General features: G+C 39.8%; 1 protein-coding gene across 4 annotated transcripts; it reads left to right on the forward strand.

Annotated features, from left to right (window-relative positions):
- Positions 1–8947: 8947 nt before the first annotated feature.
- Positions 8948–20250, forward strand: LOC133126995 (leukocyte elastase inhibitor-like). Of its 4 annotated transcripts, XM_061239574.1 has the most exons (7): positions 8948–9115; positions 14122–14137; positions 14700–14821; positions 16480–16597; positions 16990–17132; positions 19509–19676; positions 19852–20250. In XM_061239574.1, exons 1-7 carry the CDS (start codon positions 8948–8950, stop codon positions 20248–20250), a joined length of 1134 nt encoding a protein of 377 aa, XP_061095558.1. The 4 variants fall into 4 exon arrangements, with proteins under 4 accessions (XP_061095558.1, XP_061095556.1, XP_061095555.1 ...); XM_061239572.1 differs by lacking the exon at positions 14122–14137 and having other exon boundaries at positions 8948–9134; XM_061239571.1 differs by lacking the exon at positions 14122–14137 and having other exon boundaries at positions 8948–9119; positions 14661–14821.
- Positions 20251–20875: the final 625 nt, after the last annotated feature.

Below are 20875 nucleotides of genomic sequence, written 5' to 3' on the forward strand. Positions count from 1 at the left end.
CCCGTATATTAACACTAACTCTAATTGGAGTAGAAGGGGGTACAGTTGGCTACCAAATTGGGAGAAAAAGGGAAAAATCAGAAATACATTTTTATATTTTAAAAAAATTTAGAGGTCGATTAATGGAGAGGTGAAATACACTTTATTGATCCCACACATGGAAATGTAATTGTCAAATTTGTCAGGAGAATGATGACAATGGAAGCTGTTTTGTTGCCTGTGAAACCACTGATAATACATAAGTGAATGCACTAGGGGCTCTATTTTCCTGCCAGTATGTGGTGTGTTTCGAGCTGGTTTGCAATTTATTTAATATTTTCCAGATGATCCCGATGCCTCTGGTAATTTTGAGACTAACTGCTCGCCCAAGTGGGAGGAGAGTCACTGCTCAGGGTGTGTCAGTCAAGTGGAAGCAGCTCATTGCCATTTTGGTGCCAGGTTTAAGGTGCAAGTCGCAGGTTAGTCTATGGCGTACTGCTAATTTGCTGATGATCACCCTACTCAAAACCGTTTTCTAATATTTTGGAACCCTTTTATTGAAGCCAAATGAGATTCATAATTTCTTTTACAATCAAAGGATTCTCTCCTGCTTAGTCTAATCAACTGTACGTCGATAAGAGTGGCTGCCAAATGCCATTAGTGTAATGTGATGTAATGTAATGCACCTCAGGTCTGACAATCAGTCTGAGGATTTAATCCCTGTACCTAACACAGCAGTCAGGGTACCGTTGGCTATGACATATGGCTATGGTCTGTGCGACCCTCCAAGGATATGCCTCCCCAGACCATCACTGAACCACTGCCAAACCGGTCATGCTGGATGATGTTACAGGCAGCATGACGTTCACCATGGCGTCTCCAGACTCTTTCATGCACTCAGTGTGAATCTGCTCTCATCTGTGAAGAGAACAGGGCACCAATGGCAGACCTGCCATTTCTGGTGGTCTCTCACGAATGCCAATCGAGCTGCACGGTGCTGGGCTGTGAGCACAATTGTCTGTGGCCACCACATGCAAACCATGACCGTTTTGGGGGTTGTCTTGCTTTGGCATCTCCATTGCACTGTTGTCACTTTCATTTGCACCAAAGCAGGTGAAACTGATTCACAATCACTTGTGCTTCCTAAATGGACAGATTGATATCCCTGAAGTTTAACTGACTTGGTGTTACACTGTGATGATTAAGTGTTCCCTTAATTTTTTTGAGCAGTGTATTACACAGGACACGGCTGGGACATTGCTGGGTGTAGGCAACATTGGCGATGACATTGCCAAACAATTCTGCATTCCCGCGATCACAGCATCCACCCCCATCCCCAGTCTGCAATCTTCTCAGCTGAGAGGGACACACCAACATGGCTGCATGCACTTTAAAGATTAACGTGGCAGTAGTATATTGACAAGCTCATTTGCTCCATTGACAAGACTAACAGTGAACTTTAAATATTGTTCATGTTCACGATACAGTAAAGATACTTGCCAGTAAAGATAGTTGCTTCCATTTCTCTTCGATATGACTGGTTTAAATTAGTTATTTGCTATTTTATACACCTTTGTAAATCTATGAGATTGAACTAAAATATTATTGAGCTGGAAGTCAAAGTCAGCTGCTAGACTGCATGTTGCAACACAGTCATAAGGGGAGTCTTCCAACATGCAAAAAATCAGGTTATGAAATGGGTGTGTTCAGGGTTGGGCCGTGTGCAATAATTGTGAAATCATTTTTACACTACTATTTGAGATACAGTCCCCTCCAAAAGAATTGAAATAGCAAGGCCAATTCATTTGTTTTTGCAATACTCTGAATACATTTGGGGTTGAGATGAACAGGAAGACAAGATTTCAGGATTTCAGCTTTTATTTCCAGGTATTTACACCTAGATGTGTTAAACTACTGAGAACATAGCGCCTTTGGTATCAGACTACCCATTTTTTAGGTGAGCAAAAGTATTGGAGTATTTAAGTAAATGAAAATAAATAACACTTAATATTTGGTAGCATATCCCTTGCTTACAATAACTGCATCAAGCCTGCGACCCATTGACATCACCAAACTTTTGCATCATTCTTTTGTGATGCTTTTCCAGGTTTTTACTGCAGCCTGTTTCAGTTGTTGTTTGTTTCGGGTGGTTTTTCCCTTCAATCTCCTCTTCAGAAGATAAAATGAATGAAGGCCTATGTTGTGTTGGCAGTGTGTTTTGGGTCATTGTCTTTCTACATGATAAAGAAGACTACTGAATTCATCTTGCTGCGACCATCATGAGCAGAAGCAGTCGTACAAGACTAAGCCATGACACTTTCTCCACCGTGCTTCAAAGATGGGCTTGTATGTTTTGGATCATAGCATATCCCTTCTTTCTCCACACTTTGGGCTCTCCATCATTTTGGTAGATCTTGGTCTCATCAGTCCATAGAACTTTTGTGGCTCATTTCTGTACTTCTTTGCTTATTGTAATCTCGCCTTCCGATTCTTACTACCGATTAATTGTTTGCATCTTGTGGTATAGCCTTTATATTGCTGCTCTCTAGATCTTCTCCAAACAGTTGATTAAGATACCTTCACCCCTGCCCTGTGGAGATTGTGATGTCACTGGCTGATGTTTTGGGGGTTTTCTTCAGAGTTCTCACAATGTTTCTGTCATCAACTGCTGTTGTTTTCCTTGATCAACCTATTCCATGTCTGTTGCTCAATACGCCAGCAGTTTATTTCTTTTTCAGGACTTTCCAAGTTGTTGTACAAGCTATCCCCAATGATTTCCCCTCTTGTCCCCCCCTCTTAAGCTCCAAAATGGCTTTTCTCCCAAAGACAGCTCTCTGGTATTCATGTTGGTTTATCTTTTCAAACACAAATGCAGTCTTCACAGGCAAAACCCAAGGCTAAAACCAAGAGTAGACATTCAGAACTATTTATTGTTTAACCCATCAATCTAACAGGACACATCTGGGCAACAAGAAACACCTGTTTCACATATAAAGTCACATGTTCCGATACTTTTACTCACCTAATAATTGGTTGGTCTGATACAAAAGGTGATATGTCCAAAGTTGTTTTACAGATATTTATAAAAATACCAGTTAATAAAAGCTGAAATCCGATCTGTCATCTCATGTACATCTTTTGACCTCAAACTCAATTGTCTTCAGTGTATAGCAAAAACACAGGTATTGAACATGCGGTTTCAATACTTTTGGAGGAGACTGTACATGTACAGTCAGAGCTTGCTCCAAGAGAGCTATTAAATATTCATTCATTCATTATCCTAACCAGCTTATCCTGAACAGGGTCGCAGGGGGGCTGGAGCCTATCCCAGCATACATTGGGCGAAAGGCAGGAATACACCCTGGACAGGTCACCAGTCCATCGCAGGGCACACACACCATTCACTCACACACTCATACTTACGGGCAATTTAGACTCTCCAGTCAGCCTAACCTGCATGTCTTTGGACTGTGGGAGGAAACCGGAGTACCCGGAGGAAATCCACGCAGACACGGGGAGAACATGCAAACTCCACACAGAGAACTCCCCTGGCTGACGGGGATTCGAACCCAGGATCTCCTTGCTGTGAGGCGGCAGTGCTACCCACTGCACCATCCGTGCCGCCTCAGCTGTTAAATATGCCGTACTTACACAGTTTCTCAAATATATTAATCGTTATTTGACTAGGAAGTCACATTGAAATTAAAACCTCTTTTACAAATGAGACCAAGCCAAGACAGGGTCAAATAGCAACATTAAATTATAGAATCACAATTACCCGTACAATACAGTACTATCCATAATAATGTAGGTATATACTACTATGGTCAATCCACAGTGAAATTAAAGGTTTAAGAGTATGTTGACGCATGGCTTGATATGTTCACAGGATTATAGCCACACTGCTATCCTAACCTGCTATCCTAACCTAACCTGCTTTCATTAGAAAATGTGTTTAGAAATATTAATTTAAAGACATTTGGTTTTTAAATGTAAATCTCAAGTTACTTGTAGACAAAAACCCCAAAGTCTTTTTAAAAATGTATTAATCAGTATCTTTCCTTTTTATCATTCTGCCTTCCTTTTCTTCCTTTTGACTTGTTGAAGTTACCAGGTTTAAGTGTCCTTAATACAAAGGACCCTTTAGTATTCTATGTAGATCTTATTTCAATTTTTTGATGAATAGGACAAAAAAGATAGGACAATTTATCTTGTCAGGAAAAAGTTAGCTTGAAACAAGCTCTTTCAGATTATAAATATTTTTTGTTACAATAGAAAGTGCTAATGGGATCATCAAAATGATTCATTAATCAGAAGAAATTGAAGCATGATATGCCTTGCTTGCATTTCTGTAAGGAAAGCTGTGTCACAAAGTGCTTGTCTGTGCCTGTCTTCCGTCTCCCCTTCATGAAGCTGATGATGACATTCATGCTGGATTCAACAAACTGATGTCTGAGCTCAACAAAGAGGGTGCCCCGTATGCTCTGAGCCTGGCAAATCGCCTGTATGGGGAGCAATCTTACGAGTTTGTGGAGGTAATGTTTTGTTGATGAATAGCACAGATTTGCCAATACATGCACATACTTGTAAAGGAATGTATGCACAGTGGACAAAAGACAAATTAAAATGGATTATTGCAGGATAAGATGAGTTGAGAATGAGTGTTGAAATCAGGTAGTAATTGCACTGTGATTTGTGATAGGTTCTCTGTAACAGTTTCTGTGTCATAAGCCTCCAGCCTGTACTCACTGATGCTGACCAAATGGATCATACTTTTAAGATTGGATTTATTTATTTGCATTAACAATAGTTTATTTTCTATTCCTTAGTTGAAGGAGGCGAGCATTTAGTAAAAAAATATTGCAACTATTGTAATGCAGCACTAGAATGTGCAGGTAGTGCTCCATATCCATTCACTGAGCACTTTCTTTGTTGTTAAAAGATTTATGTTCTGCATTTTGCATTGTAGGTGTTGAATTTTCTGTTTGTGCATGTTCCACACCTCTTAAAGAGTAATCGCATTATTCAAGACATACTGCATTATATTGTGCTTTCTTGTAGATAAAATCAAGAACCTGCTGTCGAAAGGGACTGTTAACAGTATGACCTGTCTGGTGTTGGTGAATGCTATCTGTTTTAAGGCTGATTGGGACAAGAAATTCAAAGGGAGAGACACATGAGCAGCTATTCAAATTGAATCAGGTAACATGCTTACTCAGTTTCCAGATTACTCTGTGACTCCTAAATAATTATGAACTGTTGCCGACACTGACGCTGGAAAGGTTTTTATCCTCTGTGCTGTTGTCACACTTTTGTAATTTCTTGACATCAGTTTGCTAAAGACGGGACTCCAGAGCATAATTGCTCTCCTCTTTAGTGTTGCAGTTAGGTCAATGATCCAACTTTGTGTTGAAGTGAAATGTTCTCTCCATGACAGTTGAATGATAAATTCTGCTTTATTTTCCTGTGTTCAATTTTAGAAATGTATCTTTTGCAGTGGTATGCAAACGTTTGAGCACCCCTGGTGAAAATGTATGTTTTGTATAATTTCTCTAAATTAAAGGAGGTTTTAAAAACCCCTGCCGGGTACCCACTTACAGTAAGCACAACATACTTCTGCAATAGCGTGAGTATATCACCGCTTTAATATTGTACATGGATTGAAACATATATTTGAATGATCTGTAACATCTTCAATTTTCAGAATGAAAGTAAGCCAGTACAGATGATGGAACAGACAGGCAACTTTGGTTTGGCGTTCATTTGGGAGGTCAATTGTCAGATTCTGGAGATGCCTTACACTGGTAAAGAGCTGAGCATGCTCATTATTCTGCCCAGAGAGATTGAGGATGATTCCACAGGGCTTGAGAGGTTAAGACTGAATTTGGGTTACAATAATTGAATGGCTTTATCAGCTATAATACTGCCTCCAAGGCAATCAAGACAATACCTACTGGGTTCAAACTTGGCAGAGTATGGTATATGATAGAGTTTCCTAAACTTTGAGAATCCCACACTTGCAATTTTCTTTTTTTCCTACAGTTGGAAAGGGAGCTTACATACAAAAAGCTCATTCAGTGGACACAGCCTGAAAATATGGATACTCCTGAGGTAAATGTGGCTCTGCCCAAGTTCAAGATGGAAGAGTGCTATGACCAGGAAGATATTCTGGTCAGTATGGGCATGAAGTATGCCTTCGATGTGGCTAAAAGCGACTTCACTGACATGTCTCCCTGCGATGACCTGGTGGTGTCCAAAGTGGTGCACAAGGCCTTTGTGGGGGTGAACAAAGAGGTCACAGAGGCTGCTGCTGCCACTGCTGTCATCATTACTGTTGAATGTGACATGCTGTACCCAAATCATTTCATCGCAAACCATCCCTTCCTGTTCTTCATCAGACACAACCCCACTCAGAGCATCCTCTTCTATGGCTGTTTCTGCTCCCCTTGAAGTCTTAAACTCTGCAGTTTCCAGTTATAAGCAGGAGTCTAAAGAATGACTGTCTGCATGTTAAATAGCTCTGCAATGATGTTTGCTTTAAAATAATATTTCATTGTTATCTGCTTCTCAGAGCTTAGACAATCCTGCTGCAGTGCATTGTTTTCTTTCATGTCCATTGTATCCTCTTTGAAGATTAATACTGGCTTAAGACCAAAGATTGTTTCCTTTCTGTTCATTATATTTTACTCAACAGTAAAATGACAAAAAGCAAGTAATAAAAACAAGAAGCAGTAACCTTGTGAAAATAAAAGTGCACAAAAGCCTACTGTGTTGGTTGCTTTTTTCACTTAGCTGCTCAGTCATTGCATCAGAGGAGAACATTTTATGCACTGCTGGTACATGCAGAATGCTGGTGCCCAATCATTCAAAGATTTTTTTTTGTGTGACAATTATTCCAAGAAAAAAGTCTCCATATCTGGAGATTATATCTCCATAATCTCATCTGCAGTCACATTACAAAGAAACAAAAATAAAAGTTTAACAGGGCAAACACGAATGACCGATTTCCATACAGGCGGTTTTCCAAGTTTAGTGTGTGTACTTCTGTGGACAGATCGTACTGTACGATGTGGGCGTGCCTGGCTAAGAAGTACTCCTTGTGAAGTTTCAGCTTCACTCATTGTCTGTGATTGACTAGACACCACTAGAAATAGAAAATTGGAAAGAAATTGGAAGAAAATAGGAATTGGAAGAAACAATAAGAGAACTAGGTGAGTATTCAACCAGCTTGCGTGGCATCAACTTTCAGTGAGATATTCTTTAGACATGTCTTTAACGTAGTAGACACTGCACTAATCCTGGAATGGTAATCATAATATCAATTAGCCTATACGATTAAATGATTAAACGATTAACGATTAAATGCCTTACTTATGCAGGCTTGTATGTTACAGCCAAGATGATTTTAAGATTTTAAATCGAGTGTGGTAATACTATAATACTAAAAGTGACTGGCACCAGTAGCACCAACGTAAAACCTATCACTCTACTGTAGGGTCCTCGCACGGGCCGCCAAATAAATGTAGGGATTTTACTCAACGAAACCGGGGCGGCAGTTAATGTTATGTAGCAGTAGAACTGCAAAAAGTAATCAGTCTCATAAAATTAGTTATCAGAAATATCTCACCACAAATTTAGTATTTTAATTAATCATTAAAACAACTAATATTAATGATTAAACATACCGATAACCTGAAGGTTGAAAGTTCTTCGAAAGACTGCTTTAACTCGGCTCTCATGTCTATGTGACGCCAAAACAGACACCGGGTTTAATAAAATATATTTATTAAACAAACGTACAAACACAGAACAGATAAACTAACGGGAAGTTATTAGGGTGTGTGTGTGTATGTCCCTTGGACAAAGGAAAGGTAAATTGGGCGTGTCAGTGATAGAGTTAGCTGTGAGAAGAGACTACTTGCGTAGTTTTACTCTAATTACCTACGCGAAAGACGGCGAATCAATTCATGTATATATATGGCTAACAAAATACATTCCAATGACAAGACGACACATATAGAACACAGATTCACAATATCAGTCAAGACTAAATTAAACACTGGCTATGCCTGAATGTTTGTTCTCTTACGGAGTCCATACGCATTGGATCCAAAAGACGCGCTGTCCTTATAGGAGCCGCGATGGTGCTGTGAATGCGTGTCCTGGAGAGGTGCGCAAAGCTGGGGCGTTCCCATCTTAGCCGCTCGGTTGCTGGAAGGATGTTAGCTGGTGGATGTTTTCCGGGTGGAAAGGTTCGTTGATGTTGTTCCTTGGTGAGCTTTGCAGAGGTAAACTGATGTAGCGTTCCGCGTACACCAGTTTCCACTCGCTATATAGGCTACCAAGTTACCGCGAGGTAACTAGGTGTGTCCGTAGGCCTGGTAGTGCGCTGTGCAGCATTCAGCCTCTGTTCGAGTCTCGGAGCAGATGAGCTGAAGCGAATGGCCAAAAAGGGTGCGTCGAAGAAGGGAATGAACAAGAGAAGGAAGAAGAGAGGGAAACCGAGAACATGTCTTGCTCTTATACGGGAAAGTTTATTGCTCCCGCCATTACGGGATTGACTGAAGCAAGCTACACGTCATGCGGGTTGGACGTCGCGGAATTGTCTTGTGGGAGTTGTAGTTCCTACACTACCATTAACATACTTGTGGAGGGCAATGTGCTTGAATGCAATTGCTATTCATAAAAAAGTGGATATTATATGTGGGATTCTCATCATAGTCAGCCGTGTCTGGAAATACCAGTTTTGGTAAAGGTATAGCAGCCATAGAAAAGTGAAAAACTGTTTTCCTTCTTAACCAACAAGCAAACGTATGTAAAGAGTATTTAAAAGAGTGAGTCAAGTGTATGTAGCTATAGCTTTCCAGAACTGTATATTCTATATTATTCTACTGTTGCAAAAAGATATTTCATTCCTATTGCATGATGCATTTCTTTCTGAAATGATTGCCCTTCCAGGAGACCAACAATGGAGTCACTGGGTGCTGCAAATACCAAGTTCTCCTTGGACCTGTTTAAGAAGATAAGTGAGAGTAAGAAAACGGACAACATCTTCTACTCTCCACTCAGCATCTCCTCAGCTCTGGCCATGGTGTACATGGGCGCCCGGGGGAACACAGCTACACAGATAGCTGAGGTGAGTTCACCCAGGCACAGTGCCACTCTCAGACGTCCCAGCACAACACAACTGCATTAATAAGCTACAGAGGGATCATCCATTGAGAAGACTTACTGAATGTTGTTACAGCCAGGGCTTGTTACTGACCAAACACAAAGTGAGGTGGACGGATCAAAAGTGAAATTAAGATTTATTTTTGGTAAAAGAGATTCGCAAACAAACTATTGAAGAAGCATCAGCACACCAGTTCCAGTGAGCCATTCTGTGAGAGAGAGCATGACTGGAATCAGCCTCCATTAAAATGTCCCACTCAGGTGCTGGCAATCACCTTAATCAGTAGGCTACCTGGGAAAAGGACAGGTAAGAAAGTAAGGAGACAATGGCTTTCATAATGGCATGTGCTCCCACCAGGACTGGAGGGGTGTCATTCTTATGTACACCTTATGCAAAAACACCTTTTAAAAAATCCTATCCACTCTGCCCACTTGTGGTTGAGTTGACGTGTCAAATTATTGTTGCGTTCATATTTATATCACACAGAAAAACTGTATATCATACCCAAAATGCCAGATTGTTAAAAAGACTAAAGTTGCAAAAACAGCAGTTTAGATTCTCATCAGCCATATACTAACAATCTTTGATACCATTTCTCTACATCAAAAAAAATCATGTTTCAATATGACAGTTGAAGTTTACTGAAGTTGAAGTTCATTTTGTAATCTGCTTTTGTCGAGAACTATATTTTTGCTGCGACTATACCGAAGCAAATGCCAGTTTGAACTACTTATTCTTTTTGCGTAAATGCATTGCTAAGTCATTTCAGTACCTCCTTAAATGGGCCAGTTTCATCAGACCAGCCCTTACGAACTGGGCCCCTACACTGGCCAAAATCAGAGGAGGCAGATTTTTTGAACGCAGTTCTTCCATTGTCCATATGGTCTCGCACAGAGTGCATCGATCCATGCCCACAACACAGAGACTTAAAAGTGAGTGAAATCAGCTGTGTGTAGGCTCTAGCTCCATCAGGAACAAGTGCCGTTCCAGCTCTAGACCTAGTCTCTTTCCAACTCACATCAATTTTAAACAGGAACCTCCTGTAACCGGAAAGCCATGAGCCCCCTGTACTCCCTCCTGCAGGGGCAGATACAGCACCACTGCCCTAAGCCAGGGCTGCCCTGATGAGAATAAATGAACCAGTGATCTGACTGGAGGAATCCTTCAGTTGGTGTCGGCACAGCCAACTTGTGCCACTAGCTGATGCCATTATGTTATTTCAAATCAACCCCCTACCTCTAAAAGATACCTGTGAAGAAGCCACCTAGACATTTTCGCACAAGCCTTTTCAATCACATCTTTCCAATTTATTTTCATGTTTTGCAAAGTACCTAAAAACACGCCCAGCACTTTCAGCTCTTGCTGCTTCCAGACCAGACTACCTGGCAGTTTACCCTGGCAGTGCAAGCCTGCTGATACAGGTACAGCCAAGGGTAACACTAGGGGCTCTATTTTACAGCCAGCATCTGGCGTGTTTCGAGCTGGTTTTCTGTCGATTTAATATTTTCCAGATGATCCCGATGCCTCTGGTCATTTTGAGACTAACTGCTCGCCCAAGTGGGAGGAGAGTCACTGCTCAGGGTGTGTCAGTCAAGTGGAAGCAGCTCTTTTAGGTTTAAGGTGCAAGTCACAGCCTGATGATCAGCCTACTGAAAACCGTTTTCTAATATTTTGGAGGAAAAAAAAAAATTTTTAAAAGAAGAAAAGATAAAACCATTCTGACCACTGTTGTGAGGATGTACCGCCATTGTGTAGGCAGCACGGTCAGTAAACAGAGGCAGGGCTAATAATGTTTAGTGCAGTGTCTGTTCACTCTGAGAAATGGGAGTAACATATTACACAGGACACGGCTGGGACAGTGCTGGATGTAGGCTGCATTGGCGGTTGTCTTGCAGTCCATCTGTGGGGGACTCCAAACAAAGTGAAGAAAGTAAAATTAAAATCCAAGGGGATGCACTGACAAATTCCCCTCTGCAGTCCACAATCACAGCATCAACCACCCCCATCCCCATCTGAGATCTCCTCAGCTGAGGGGGACACACCAACAAGGCTGCATACATTTACATTTTAGTCATTTGGCAGACGCTGTACTAATTGTAATCTCGCCTTCTGATTCTTACTACCAATAAATTGTTTGCGTCTTGTTGTATAGCCTTTATATTGCTGCTCTCTAGATCTTCTCCAAACAGGTGATTACGATACCTTCACCCCTGCCCTGTGGAGATTGTGATGTCACTGACTGATGTTTTGGGGTTTTTCTTCACAGCTCTCACAATGTTTCTGTCATCAACTGCTGTTGTTTTCCTTGATCAACATGTTCGATGTCTGTTGCTTAATACGCCAGCGGTTTCTTTCTTTTTCAGGACATTCCAAGTTGTTGTACAAGCTATCCCCAATGATTTCCCCTTTGTCTAAGCTTCAAAATGTTTTATTTTTCTCCCAAAGACAGTTCTCATGTTGGTTCATCTTTTCCAACACAAATGCAGTCTTCACAGGCAAAACCTAAGGCTAAAACCAAGAGTAGACATTCAGAACTATTTATTGTTTAACCTATCAATCTAACAGGACACATCTTGGAAAAAAGAAACACCTGTTTCACATGTAAAGTCACATTCCAATACTTTTACTCACCTAAGAATTGGGTGGTCTGATACAAAAGGTGATATGTACTAAGTTGTTTTACAAAAATACCAGTCAATAAAAGCTGAAACTCTGCGGATCTGTCATCTCATGTACATCTTTTGACCTCAAACTCAATTGTCTTCAGTGTATAGCAAAAACAAAGGAATTGAGCATTGTTCCAATACTTTTGGAGGGGACTGTACATGTACAGTCGGAGCTTGCTCCAAGAGAGCTATTAAATATGCCGGATTTATACAGTTTCTCAAATATATTAACCTTTATTTGACTGGGAATTCACATTGAGATTAAAACCTCCAAGCCAAGGCAGGGTCAAATAGCAACATAAAATTATAGAATCGCAATCACCAGTACAATACAGTACTATCCATAATAATGTAGGTATATACAATTTCAAGTGCATTGCAATACATACAGTATGACAGAACATAACACATGGCGGTGAAATGAACACATCAGTGTTACAAATGTTAAATGTTCTCTTTTGCCAAGTTTTTCCCCCTATGAATATGGTCAATCCAGAGTGAAATAAAAAGTTTGTTAAGAGTATGTTGACGCAAGGCTTGATATGATGTTCACAGGATTATAGCCACACTGTCGTTTGATTTTCAGTGTCTACTAAAGATGTCTACGTGCATGTCATCACGGTGTTAAAATGTTGATAATGCTATAGGTGCTTCGCTTTAGAGAAGAGAAGAAACCTGAAGCTCCTGGACTGCAACAACAAGAAGTAAAAAGTCAGCTTCCATCAGGGGTGTTGAAGGTGAGAAAACATGTAACTGCAGCTGAATTTACTAACCACAAGGGATGTCTGTAAGTTGTGTTAACAATGGGTTTTGGGTGGGTGAGTGGTGAGCTACATTATCGTTGAGGTAATTTTGCTTTTCCAATTTGCAGAGTTTGTCTTTGCCCTTCCCTGTACTTATACTTTTGTATACTTTGTATTGGACATTTAAATACATTAGAAAATGTCTTTCGAAATATTAATTTAAAGACATTTGGGGCCTCATTTATAAAACTGTGCTTAGGATTCACGTCAAAAGTTTGCGTAAGCATGAAACCTAGGACGTGCGTACGCAAAAAAATATTCTGATTTATAAAACAGTGCATACGCACGTCCCACGCCAGTTTTCCTTTATAAATCACAATCAACTCTAAATGTGGCGCAACTTTGCCAGCTTCATGTCCCGCCCACAGTTGCCTATAAATAGGCAGTGAAACACCCCTAATGAATATGCATTTCACGAAGACGACAATGGCAAACGCTGAAAAGAAGGCCAAGAAAAGGGATTTCAGCCATTTGATTGCCTCTGAAAAGCTACAGGTGTGGGAATTATCCTGATTGATTGTAAATGACGAACATTTCTGCACAACGAATGTGATGATGACGATGATAATAAAAAATAATAATACACGTTATTTGTCTAGCACCATTGAAAACACAGTTACAAAATTAAGAGATAAAACGAACAAAAATGTATCACAATAAACACATTATAAAACATAATATATGAATATGATAACAATATATGAAACTATGCTCGTATCTGCCCGACTGACGCATTGTAAACGGCATCAGTGCAGCGCAATTTGTCCGACTGTTCACCATATTATTTATGAGAATACATTTAATAACATGAAGTATTGTTTAACAATTCGTCTACATATTTGAGGGATTTTACAACAACTCCGTTCATATTTATCATCCTAAATCATATTTTTTGGGCACTCCAGGGAGCATCAATCAAACCGCTGTTTGTTTATTCGTTGTAAGAGAGGCTTTTATCCGTTTTTGCAAATTAACTCTTCGTATATGATACGTGAGAGGTAATATTTCATTACATTACATTACATTGCATGGCATTTAGCAGACGCTCTTATCCAGAGCGACGTACAACAAAGTGCAAATTAAACACAAGAACAAGTGCAAAGAGGACCTGAGAGTACAGTATAGTTCCGAGTCCTAGTGTAAACATGCAGAAAATCAGAACCCTTTAAGAGTACAATCAACAACAATGAATTTCGATTTATTTTACACAGTGGCATCTGTTGTATATCATTTTCGACTTCTCTCGTCGACAAATGTTGTGTTGCACTTAGGAAGGGAGAGAACCCGTATAGCGAGATTCAACAACACTTTAATAAGTATAACAGGGACGAAGCACGTCCTTACAGCAGCCATACCCAGCCACAACTCCCGGCAAATCTTTATACCTTTTTACATCCTGTTTCACTTCCCGTTTTCCTGGTCTTACGTCACGAGCATTAAAGGCACAGTTTCTAATTTCTCCAGTTAATGTGCGTACGCATGGGTCAGAGTTTCCGTGGAGGACCGCACATTTTCCCGTCAAGTTCGTTTTTTATAAATGCCAAAGTTTGCTTAGAAAGTGGCGTACGCATTCTTTTGTGCATACGCAACGTTTATAAATGAGGCCCTTGGTCTTTAAATGTAAATCTCAATCCCAAAATTCTTGTCTTTTTTGAAATGTGTTAATCAATATCTTTCCTTTTTTATCACTGTCTTCCTTTTCCTTTGGCTTGTTGAAGGTACCGGGTTTAAGTGTCTTAAGTATTTTAGTATTCTACATTGATCTTATTTCTATTTTTGATGAATAGGACAAAAAAGATAGGACAATTTATCTTGTCAGGAAAAAGTTTTTAAGCAAGCTCTTTCAGATTGTATTTATAAGACATAATTGTTAAGACAGGCTTTGATACAGTGCTACATCTTATATAGAATTTAGTTTCATATATTGTTTTGCTATAATAGAAAGTGCTAATGGAATCATCAAAATGATTCATTCATCAGAAGAAATTGAAATATGATATGCCTAGCTTGCATTTCTGTAAGGAAATCTGTGTCACACAGTGCTTGCCTGTGCCTGTCTTCAGTCTCCCCTTCATGAAGCTGATGATGACATTCATGCTGGATTCAACAAACTGATGTCTGAGCTCAACAAAGAGGGTGCCCCGTATGCTCTGAGCCTGGCAAATCGCCTGTATGGGGAGCAATCCTACGAGTTTGTGGAGGTAATGTTTTGTTGATGAACAGCACAGATTTCCAATACATTTGCCAATTCATGCACGTACTTGGAAAGGAATGTGTGTAAAATTGATTATTGTAGGATCAGATGAGTTGAGAATGAGACATTATGAGTGTTGAAATCAGGTAGTAATTGCACTGTGATTTGTTTTCAGTCAGAGTTTCTGTGTTGTTAGCCTCCAGCCTGTATTCACTTATGTTGACCAAATGGATCATACTTTTAAGATTTTATTTATTAGCAAATCTGGCACAGTATCAAAAATAGTTTATTTTATGTTACTCAGTTGAAAGAGGTGAGCATTTATTGAAAAACTATTGTAATGCAGCACTAGGGCTGAAAAGAGTGTGCAGGTAGAGCTCCATATCCACTCACTGAGCACTTTATTAGGAACATTTTTACTTTATTACCTGTTACAATGATCTAATCAGCCAATTGTGTGGCAGCAGTGCAATGCATACAATCATGTAGATACGGGTCAGGAGCCTCAGTTAATGTTCACATCAACCATCAGAATGTGGAAAAAATGTGTCAAACTTTGACTGACTGGTCAAAGCTGAAAGGAAGGTGACAGTAATGCAAATACCCACACATTACAACAGTGGTATGCAGAACAGCATGTCTGAACACACAATGCATCATGACTCTAAGTGGATTTGCTACAGCAGTAGAAGTCTAAAAAATAAGCTCAATAAATTCCTAATAAAGTGCTTGGTGAGTGTATATGCATTTAAGGAACAAAAATGAATTCCCCTAGCCTGGACCACGCCTTCCAGATTGCTTTTAACAGTATGTAATCTGTACTCCTTGAACCTCATATAGCCTTCAATGCAAGGAAAACTAAATAACTGTTGTTTTCAAAGACTTGCTCCATCTATCTCTGATGACTAACTCAGCTCTCTGGTCTACAGCACATGCTATGGATATCACCTAAATTGCAGTGACCTGGTACTTTTTAAAGTCCAGTGACTGCACTGTGCAGTTGGAGGAATTAACAAAAAGACCTTAAACTTGACATGATGATTTCAGTCATTGAATATGAACACATAATTCATGACACAGTGACTGGTGTGCTCCTGCTTTGAATCCCTATTTTATTTCGTACTGCATGTTTATTGTCATTTTAATTTTGAGATGCTGACCTCAATTAAAAGATAAAAAATTAAAATTAATTGATTACGGATGGTTGGCATGGATGGTGCAGTGGGTAGCACCTCACAGCAAGGAGGTCTGGTTCGAATCCCGGTCGGTCGGGGCCTCTCTGTGTGGCGTTTGCAAGTTCTACCCGTGTTTTCGTGAGTTTCCTCCGTGTTCTCTGGTTTCCTCCCACAGTCCAAAGACATGCAGGTCAGGCTGATTGGAGAGTCTAAATTGCCCATGGGTATGAGTGTGCGAGTGAATGGGGTGTGTGCCCTGTGATGGACTGGCGACCTGTCCATGTTGTATTCCTGCCTTTCACCCAATGTATGCTGGGATAGGCTCCAGCCCCCCTGTGACCTTGTTCAGGATAAGCAGGTTAAGATAATGGATGGATGGATGATTCTCTCCCAAACATTGATCAGAACTTGATATAATCCTTTGGAAATAATCAATTTTTCGGTGAAAGCCAGACACAGCTAAGCATTCACTATCTTTCTAAATCTGTAGAAATACATTCAGGACACAAAGAAGTTCTATCAGGCAGAGCTGGAGACTGTTGACTTCAAAAAAAAAGCAGAGGATGAAAGGGTGAAGATTAACAGCTGGGTGGAGAAGCAGACTCAAGGTAACTGCAGTTACAGACACATCTATAGGTTCAGGAGACTTTCATTTGAAATTTGCAGATCCTCTATCTTCCACTGAAATGATCAAGAAGTGGACAGCTGCTTGCTGTTGTCAGTTTCCATTGTTTGGCATCTAATAAATGATAACAAATGTGAATGCTTTACATCAGTGCCTATGTATTCCACTGAAATCAAGGAGACAAAGACTACTGGGTTTTATCAGTTCAAATATCTTGCCACGTGTTTGGTGTGGAAACGAATATGAACTTCTGCATGATCCACATCTGCAATATCCAAAACAATGCAGTTTTTCAGTAGCTTCACAGTATATCTTACTATACAGTACTATGACAGTCACATCTGTACAACTCCACTTCCTGTCATTTTTTTATAGAGAAAATCAAGAACTTGTTGGCAGCAGGGATTGTTCACAATATGACCAGACTGGTGTTGGTGAATGCCATCTATTTTAAGGGTAACTGGGACAATAAATTCAAAGAGGCCAACACAAAGGAAGTTCCGTTCGAATTGAGCAAGGTAACAGCTCATGCTTACTCAGTTTCCTGACTAGAGTTCTCATTCAGAATTGTGGCCTGCACTGATGCAGAGAAGGTTTCATCCACCATGATGTTCAGTCTCTTCTTGACATCACTTTCTATGATAATGTTAATGAAGAACTGACTGCAGATTGAGCATGTTTTCTCTTATTATATCTGAGTGTTGTAGTGTTAGCCAATAATCCAGCCTTATTTTGAAGTGAAATGTTTCCTTTCATGAGAGACGAATGATCAATTCTGCTTTATTTTCTTGTGTTCTATTTTATATCTTTACATTTTACAATGTTATGCAAAAGGTTGGGCACCCCTGGTCAAATTGCATGTTTTGTTGATTTTGAAAAGAAGTGCAAGTGAAAAAAACAACCTTTTGCACTACTTATACTGTCGTAAGAAATCTTTGTGGCACCCATGGTGAAAAAGCTTTCACAATGAATATCTTGGTGAACAGAAGGGAACCTGACCTCAAAATGGTACAAATTTAAACATGACACATTTTAAAGCAAGATTACTTTTTATTTTACAGTTATTAATTTATTTAACATTAATCTTTTACAGATTTAAAAGAAAAAAGAAAAAGCCCTGTGCAAAAGTTTGGGAACCCTGTCATTTAGTACTTTGTAACTCCTCCGCAGGCAACTATAACAGCTTGCAAAGCCTTCCTGTGGCCAGCTAAGAGTCTTTCAATTCTCACTTTTGGAATGTTCCCTATTCTTTCTGGCAGAATACCTCTAACATGTATGGCATGTTTGAAATCTCTTCACTGATTTTCAATAATATTCAAGTCTGGGGACTGTGGTGGCCATTCCAAAACCTTCATCTCTCTTTCCTAGAGGTACTTCATGGTTGATTTTGAGGTATGCTTGGGATCATTATCTTGATGGAATACCCAATCTTCAACTTCAATGTCTAGACTCACCTTCGAACATTAGCCTCTAGAATGTCTTAATATGTGGTGGAATCTATTCTTCCTTCCACTCACACAATATTTTCTGTGCCCCCAGCTGCCACACAACAGTTGGCAAGGTGTTCTTCTTTACAAAGGCTTCACACTTTTTCTCAAAAAGATACTGTAAGGGTAATTTTCTTAATTGATTTGACAATGTGTGTTAACATAAAGACAATCACATGATTACAAATAACCTTTTAGTGATAATCCTTATTACTATGAGACCACTTTCTGAATTAAGTGCTTACTATGAGTCTTTCTCTGTCTCTCTCCAGCAGGCAGACAGCCTTTGACCTTAATGTCTCGCCTTCTCAGCTAGCACATTCTGGTCTTACAGCAAGGTCAACAAGGGGTATTCAGAAGACAAAATACTGATAAATGTTCATGGCCAGCTTCATGTCTTTTTGTTTTGGTAAAGCCCCCCCTTCAGGAAAAGTGTGTATAAGAGTCTTACTGTGTCTGATTCAAATCAGAAAGCCAGTAAGCTTTCTCACTTTCTGTCATTTCTTTGCAAATAAATACGAAAGTTAAAGAGAAGAATAGCTATTGTTGTGTTTTCACTGGATCCGTTTCATCAGACGATGCTCACCTGTGAAATGTTAAAAAGGGCATTTTCCCCTAACAATACCTTCTTTGGTGGTGGCCAAAAAGTTCAATTTTGGATTTGTCAGTCCAAAGCACATTGTTCCAAAAGGCTTCAGGCTTCTCAATGTTTTCTTTTTTATAATTTTGTGTTGAAATCGTAGGAAATGCTTCTTTCTGGCAACTCTGCCATGTCTTTACCAATGTCTTTGTTATTTAAAGTATATTGTATTGTTGTCCTGTGTCCTGTTGTCCTCTTTTTTGCAGCTCTTTTGTAGTGATGTGTGGGTTCCTCTGGCCATTCTGTCTGAAAATTGCCTTGACTTCAACTATTCTATTTATCTTCCCATTTCTAATAATGTTTCTCACAGTGGAAATAGGCAGTTTGAAATGTTGAGAGTTTTTGTAGCCTTCCCCTTCTTGGTGCAGATGAACCATCTTCATTCTGACATCCTTGGACAACTGTTTAGAGGAAGCCATGGTTGTTCACGCCAGACAGAACAGCCACTGCAGTTTGATACTTTAGTCATGGAGTTAAAAGAATAAAAAGTTCAGTCCTGAAATTATATTCGCCTGACTCATTGAAAAGAGTAACAAAGAATAATCCAAAAGGGTTCCCAAACATTTGCACTGGGCCCTTTTCCTTTTTTAAAATCATTTATAAACAGTTATAATTTGCAGAAAGGTCTCATGTTTAACTAACATTTACAGTTCAGGTTTGCTTCTGTTCACCAAGATATTAATTATAAATTATTTTTTTTACCAGGGGTGCCCAGATGTTTGCTTACAACTGTATGTGAAAGACTTCCACCATCTTGAATTTTTCAGAATGAAAGTAAGCCAGTACAGATGATGCACCAGAAGGCCAAATTTGGTTTGGGGTTCATTCCGGAGGTCAGTTGTCATATTCTGGAGATGCCTTACATTGGTAAAGAGCTGAGCATGCTCATTATTCTGCCCAGAGAGATTGAGGATGACTCCACAGGGCTTGAGAGGGTAAGACTGAATTTGTGGTACAATAATTGAATGGCTTTGTCAACTATAATCGTGGCTCCAAGGCAATCAAGACGATACCTACTGGGTTCAAACTTGGCAGAGTATGGTATATGATAAAGAGTTTCTAAACTTTGAGAATCCCACACTTGCAATTTTCTTTTCTTTTTTCCGACAGTTGGAAAGGGAGCTTACATACGAAAAGCTCATTCAGTGGACACAGCCTGAAAATATGGGTACTCCTGAGGTAAATGTAGCTCTGCCCAAGTTCAAGATGGAAGAGAGCTATGACCTAGAAGATATTCTGGTCAGTATGGGCATGAAGGATGCCTTCCTTGTGTCCAAAAGTGATTTCTCTGGCATGTCTCCCAGCGATGACCTGGTGGTGTCCAAAGTGGTGCACAAGGCCTTTGTGGAGGTGAACGAGGAGGGCACAGAGGCTGCTGCTGCCACTGCTGTCAAGTCTAAGTTTCGATGTGGCCCAATTAGGTTCACCGCAGACCATCCCTTCCTGTTCTTCATCAGACACAACCCCACTCAGAGCATCCTCTTCTATGGCCGTTTCTGCTCCCCTTGAAGTCTTAAACTCTGCTGTTTCTACTAATAAACTGGAGTCTAAAGCAATAATGTCGAGACATTCAATATTTGAATAATATTTGAATAATATTTTCTGAATTACATCAGAGGAGAACTTTCCATGTACAGCTGGACTACTGGTGCCCAATCAACCAGAGGTGTTACTTGGGACAGTCTTGCCAACCAAAATCTCTATAACTGGCTAAAACGGTGGCAAATATGTTCCATGAAAAACCAGTGTTTTAGCAGGATGCAGCCACATCGTGTTTTCACGATATTCATGAAACTCTATATTCGTGATTTCTCCATATTCGAGACATATGTGGTGGCACTTGTAGATTAGCAACACTCTCCTCTGAAATCTATGCACACTCTGCACAAAGCCCACACTCTCCTGTTTCATTTCACAGGACTTTAAGTCCAGTTCATGAAGACCATTTAAAGTTACTGTAAAGATAAATCTGAATGGCTGCAAACTTGACTGAATGGTCTTACTATGGTATGGATTAAGCATCAGCAAAATTAGAGGAATCAAATGTATTCCATATTAACTCACACTCAGTGACCACTTTATTAGGTAGACCTGTACACCAGCTTATTAATGCAATATTTAATCAGCCAATCAT

Source organism: Conger conger, chromosome 4 (genome assembly GCF_963514075.1).
Source record: "Conger conger chromosome 4, fConCon1.1, whole genome shotgun sequence".
Taxonomy (NCBI): Eukaryota; Metazoa; Chordata; class Actinopteri; order Anguilliformes; family Congridae; genus Conger; species Conger conger.

Bases quoted from the DNA above. Each gene is read 5' to 3' on its own strand.
- LOC133126995 (XM_061239571.1), top strand. From the start codon at position 8,948: ATGGAGTCACTGGGTGCTGCAAATACCAAGTTCTCCTTGGACCTGTTT. The intron at 9,120-14,660 runs GTTCACCCAGGC...TGTGTCACACAG, and splicing joins TACACAGATAGCTGAGGTGA to TGCTTGCCTGTGCCTGTCTT. The intron at 16,598-16,989 runs GTAACTGCAGTT...ATTTTTTTATAG, and splicing joins GGTGGAGAAGCAGACTCAAG to AGAAAATCAAGAACTTGTTG.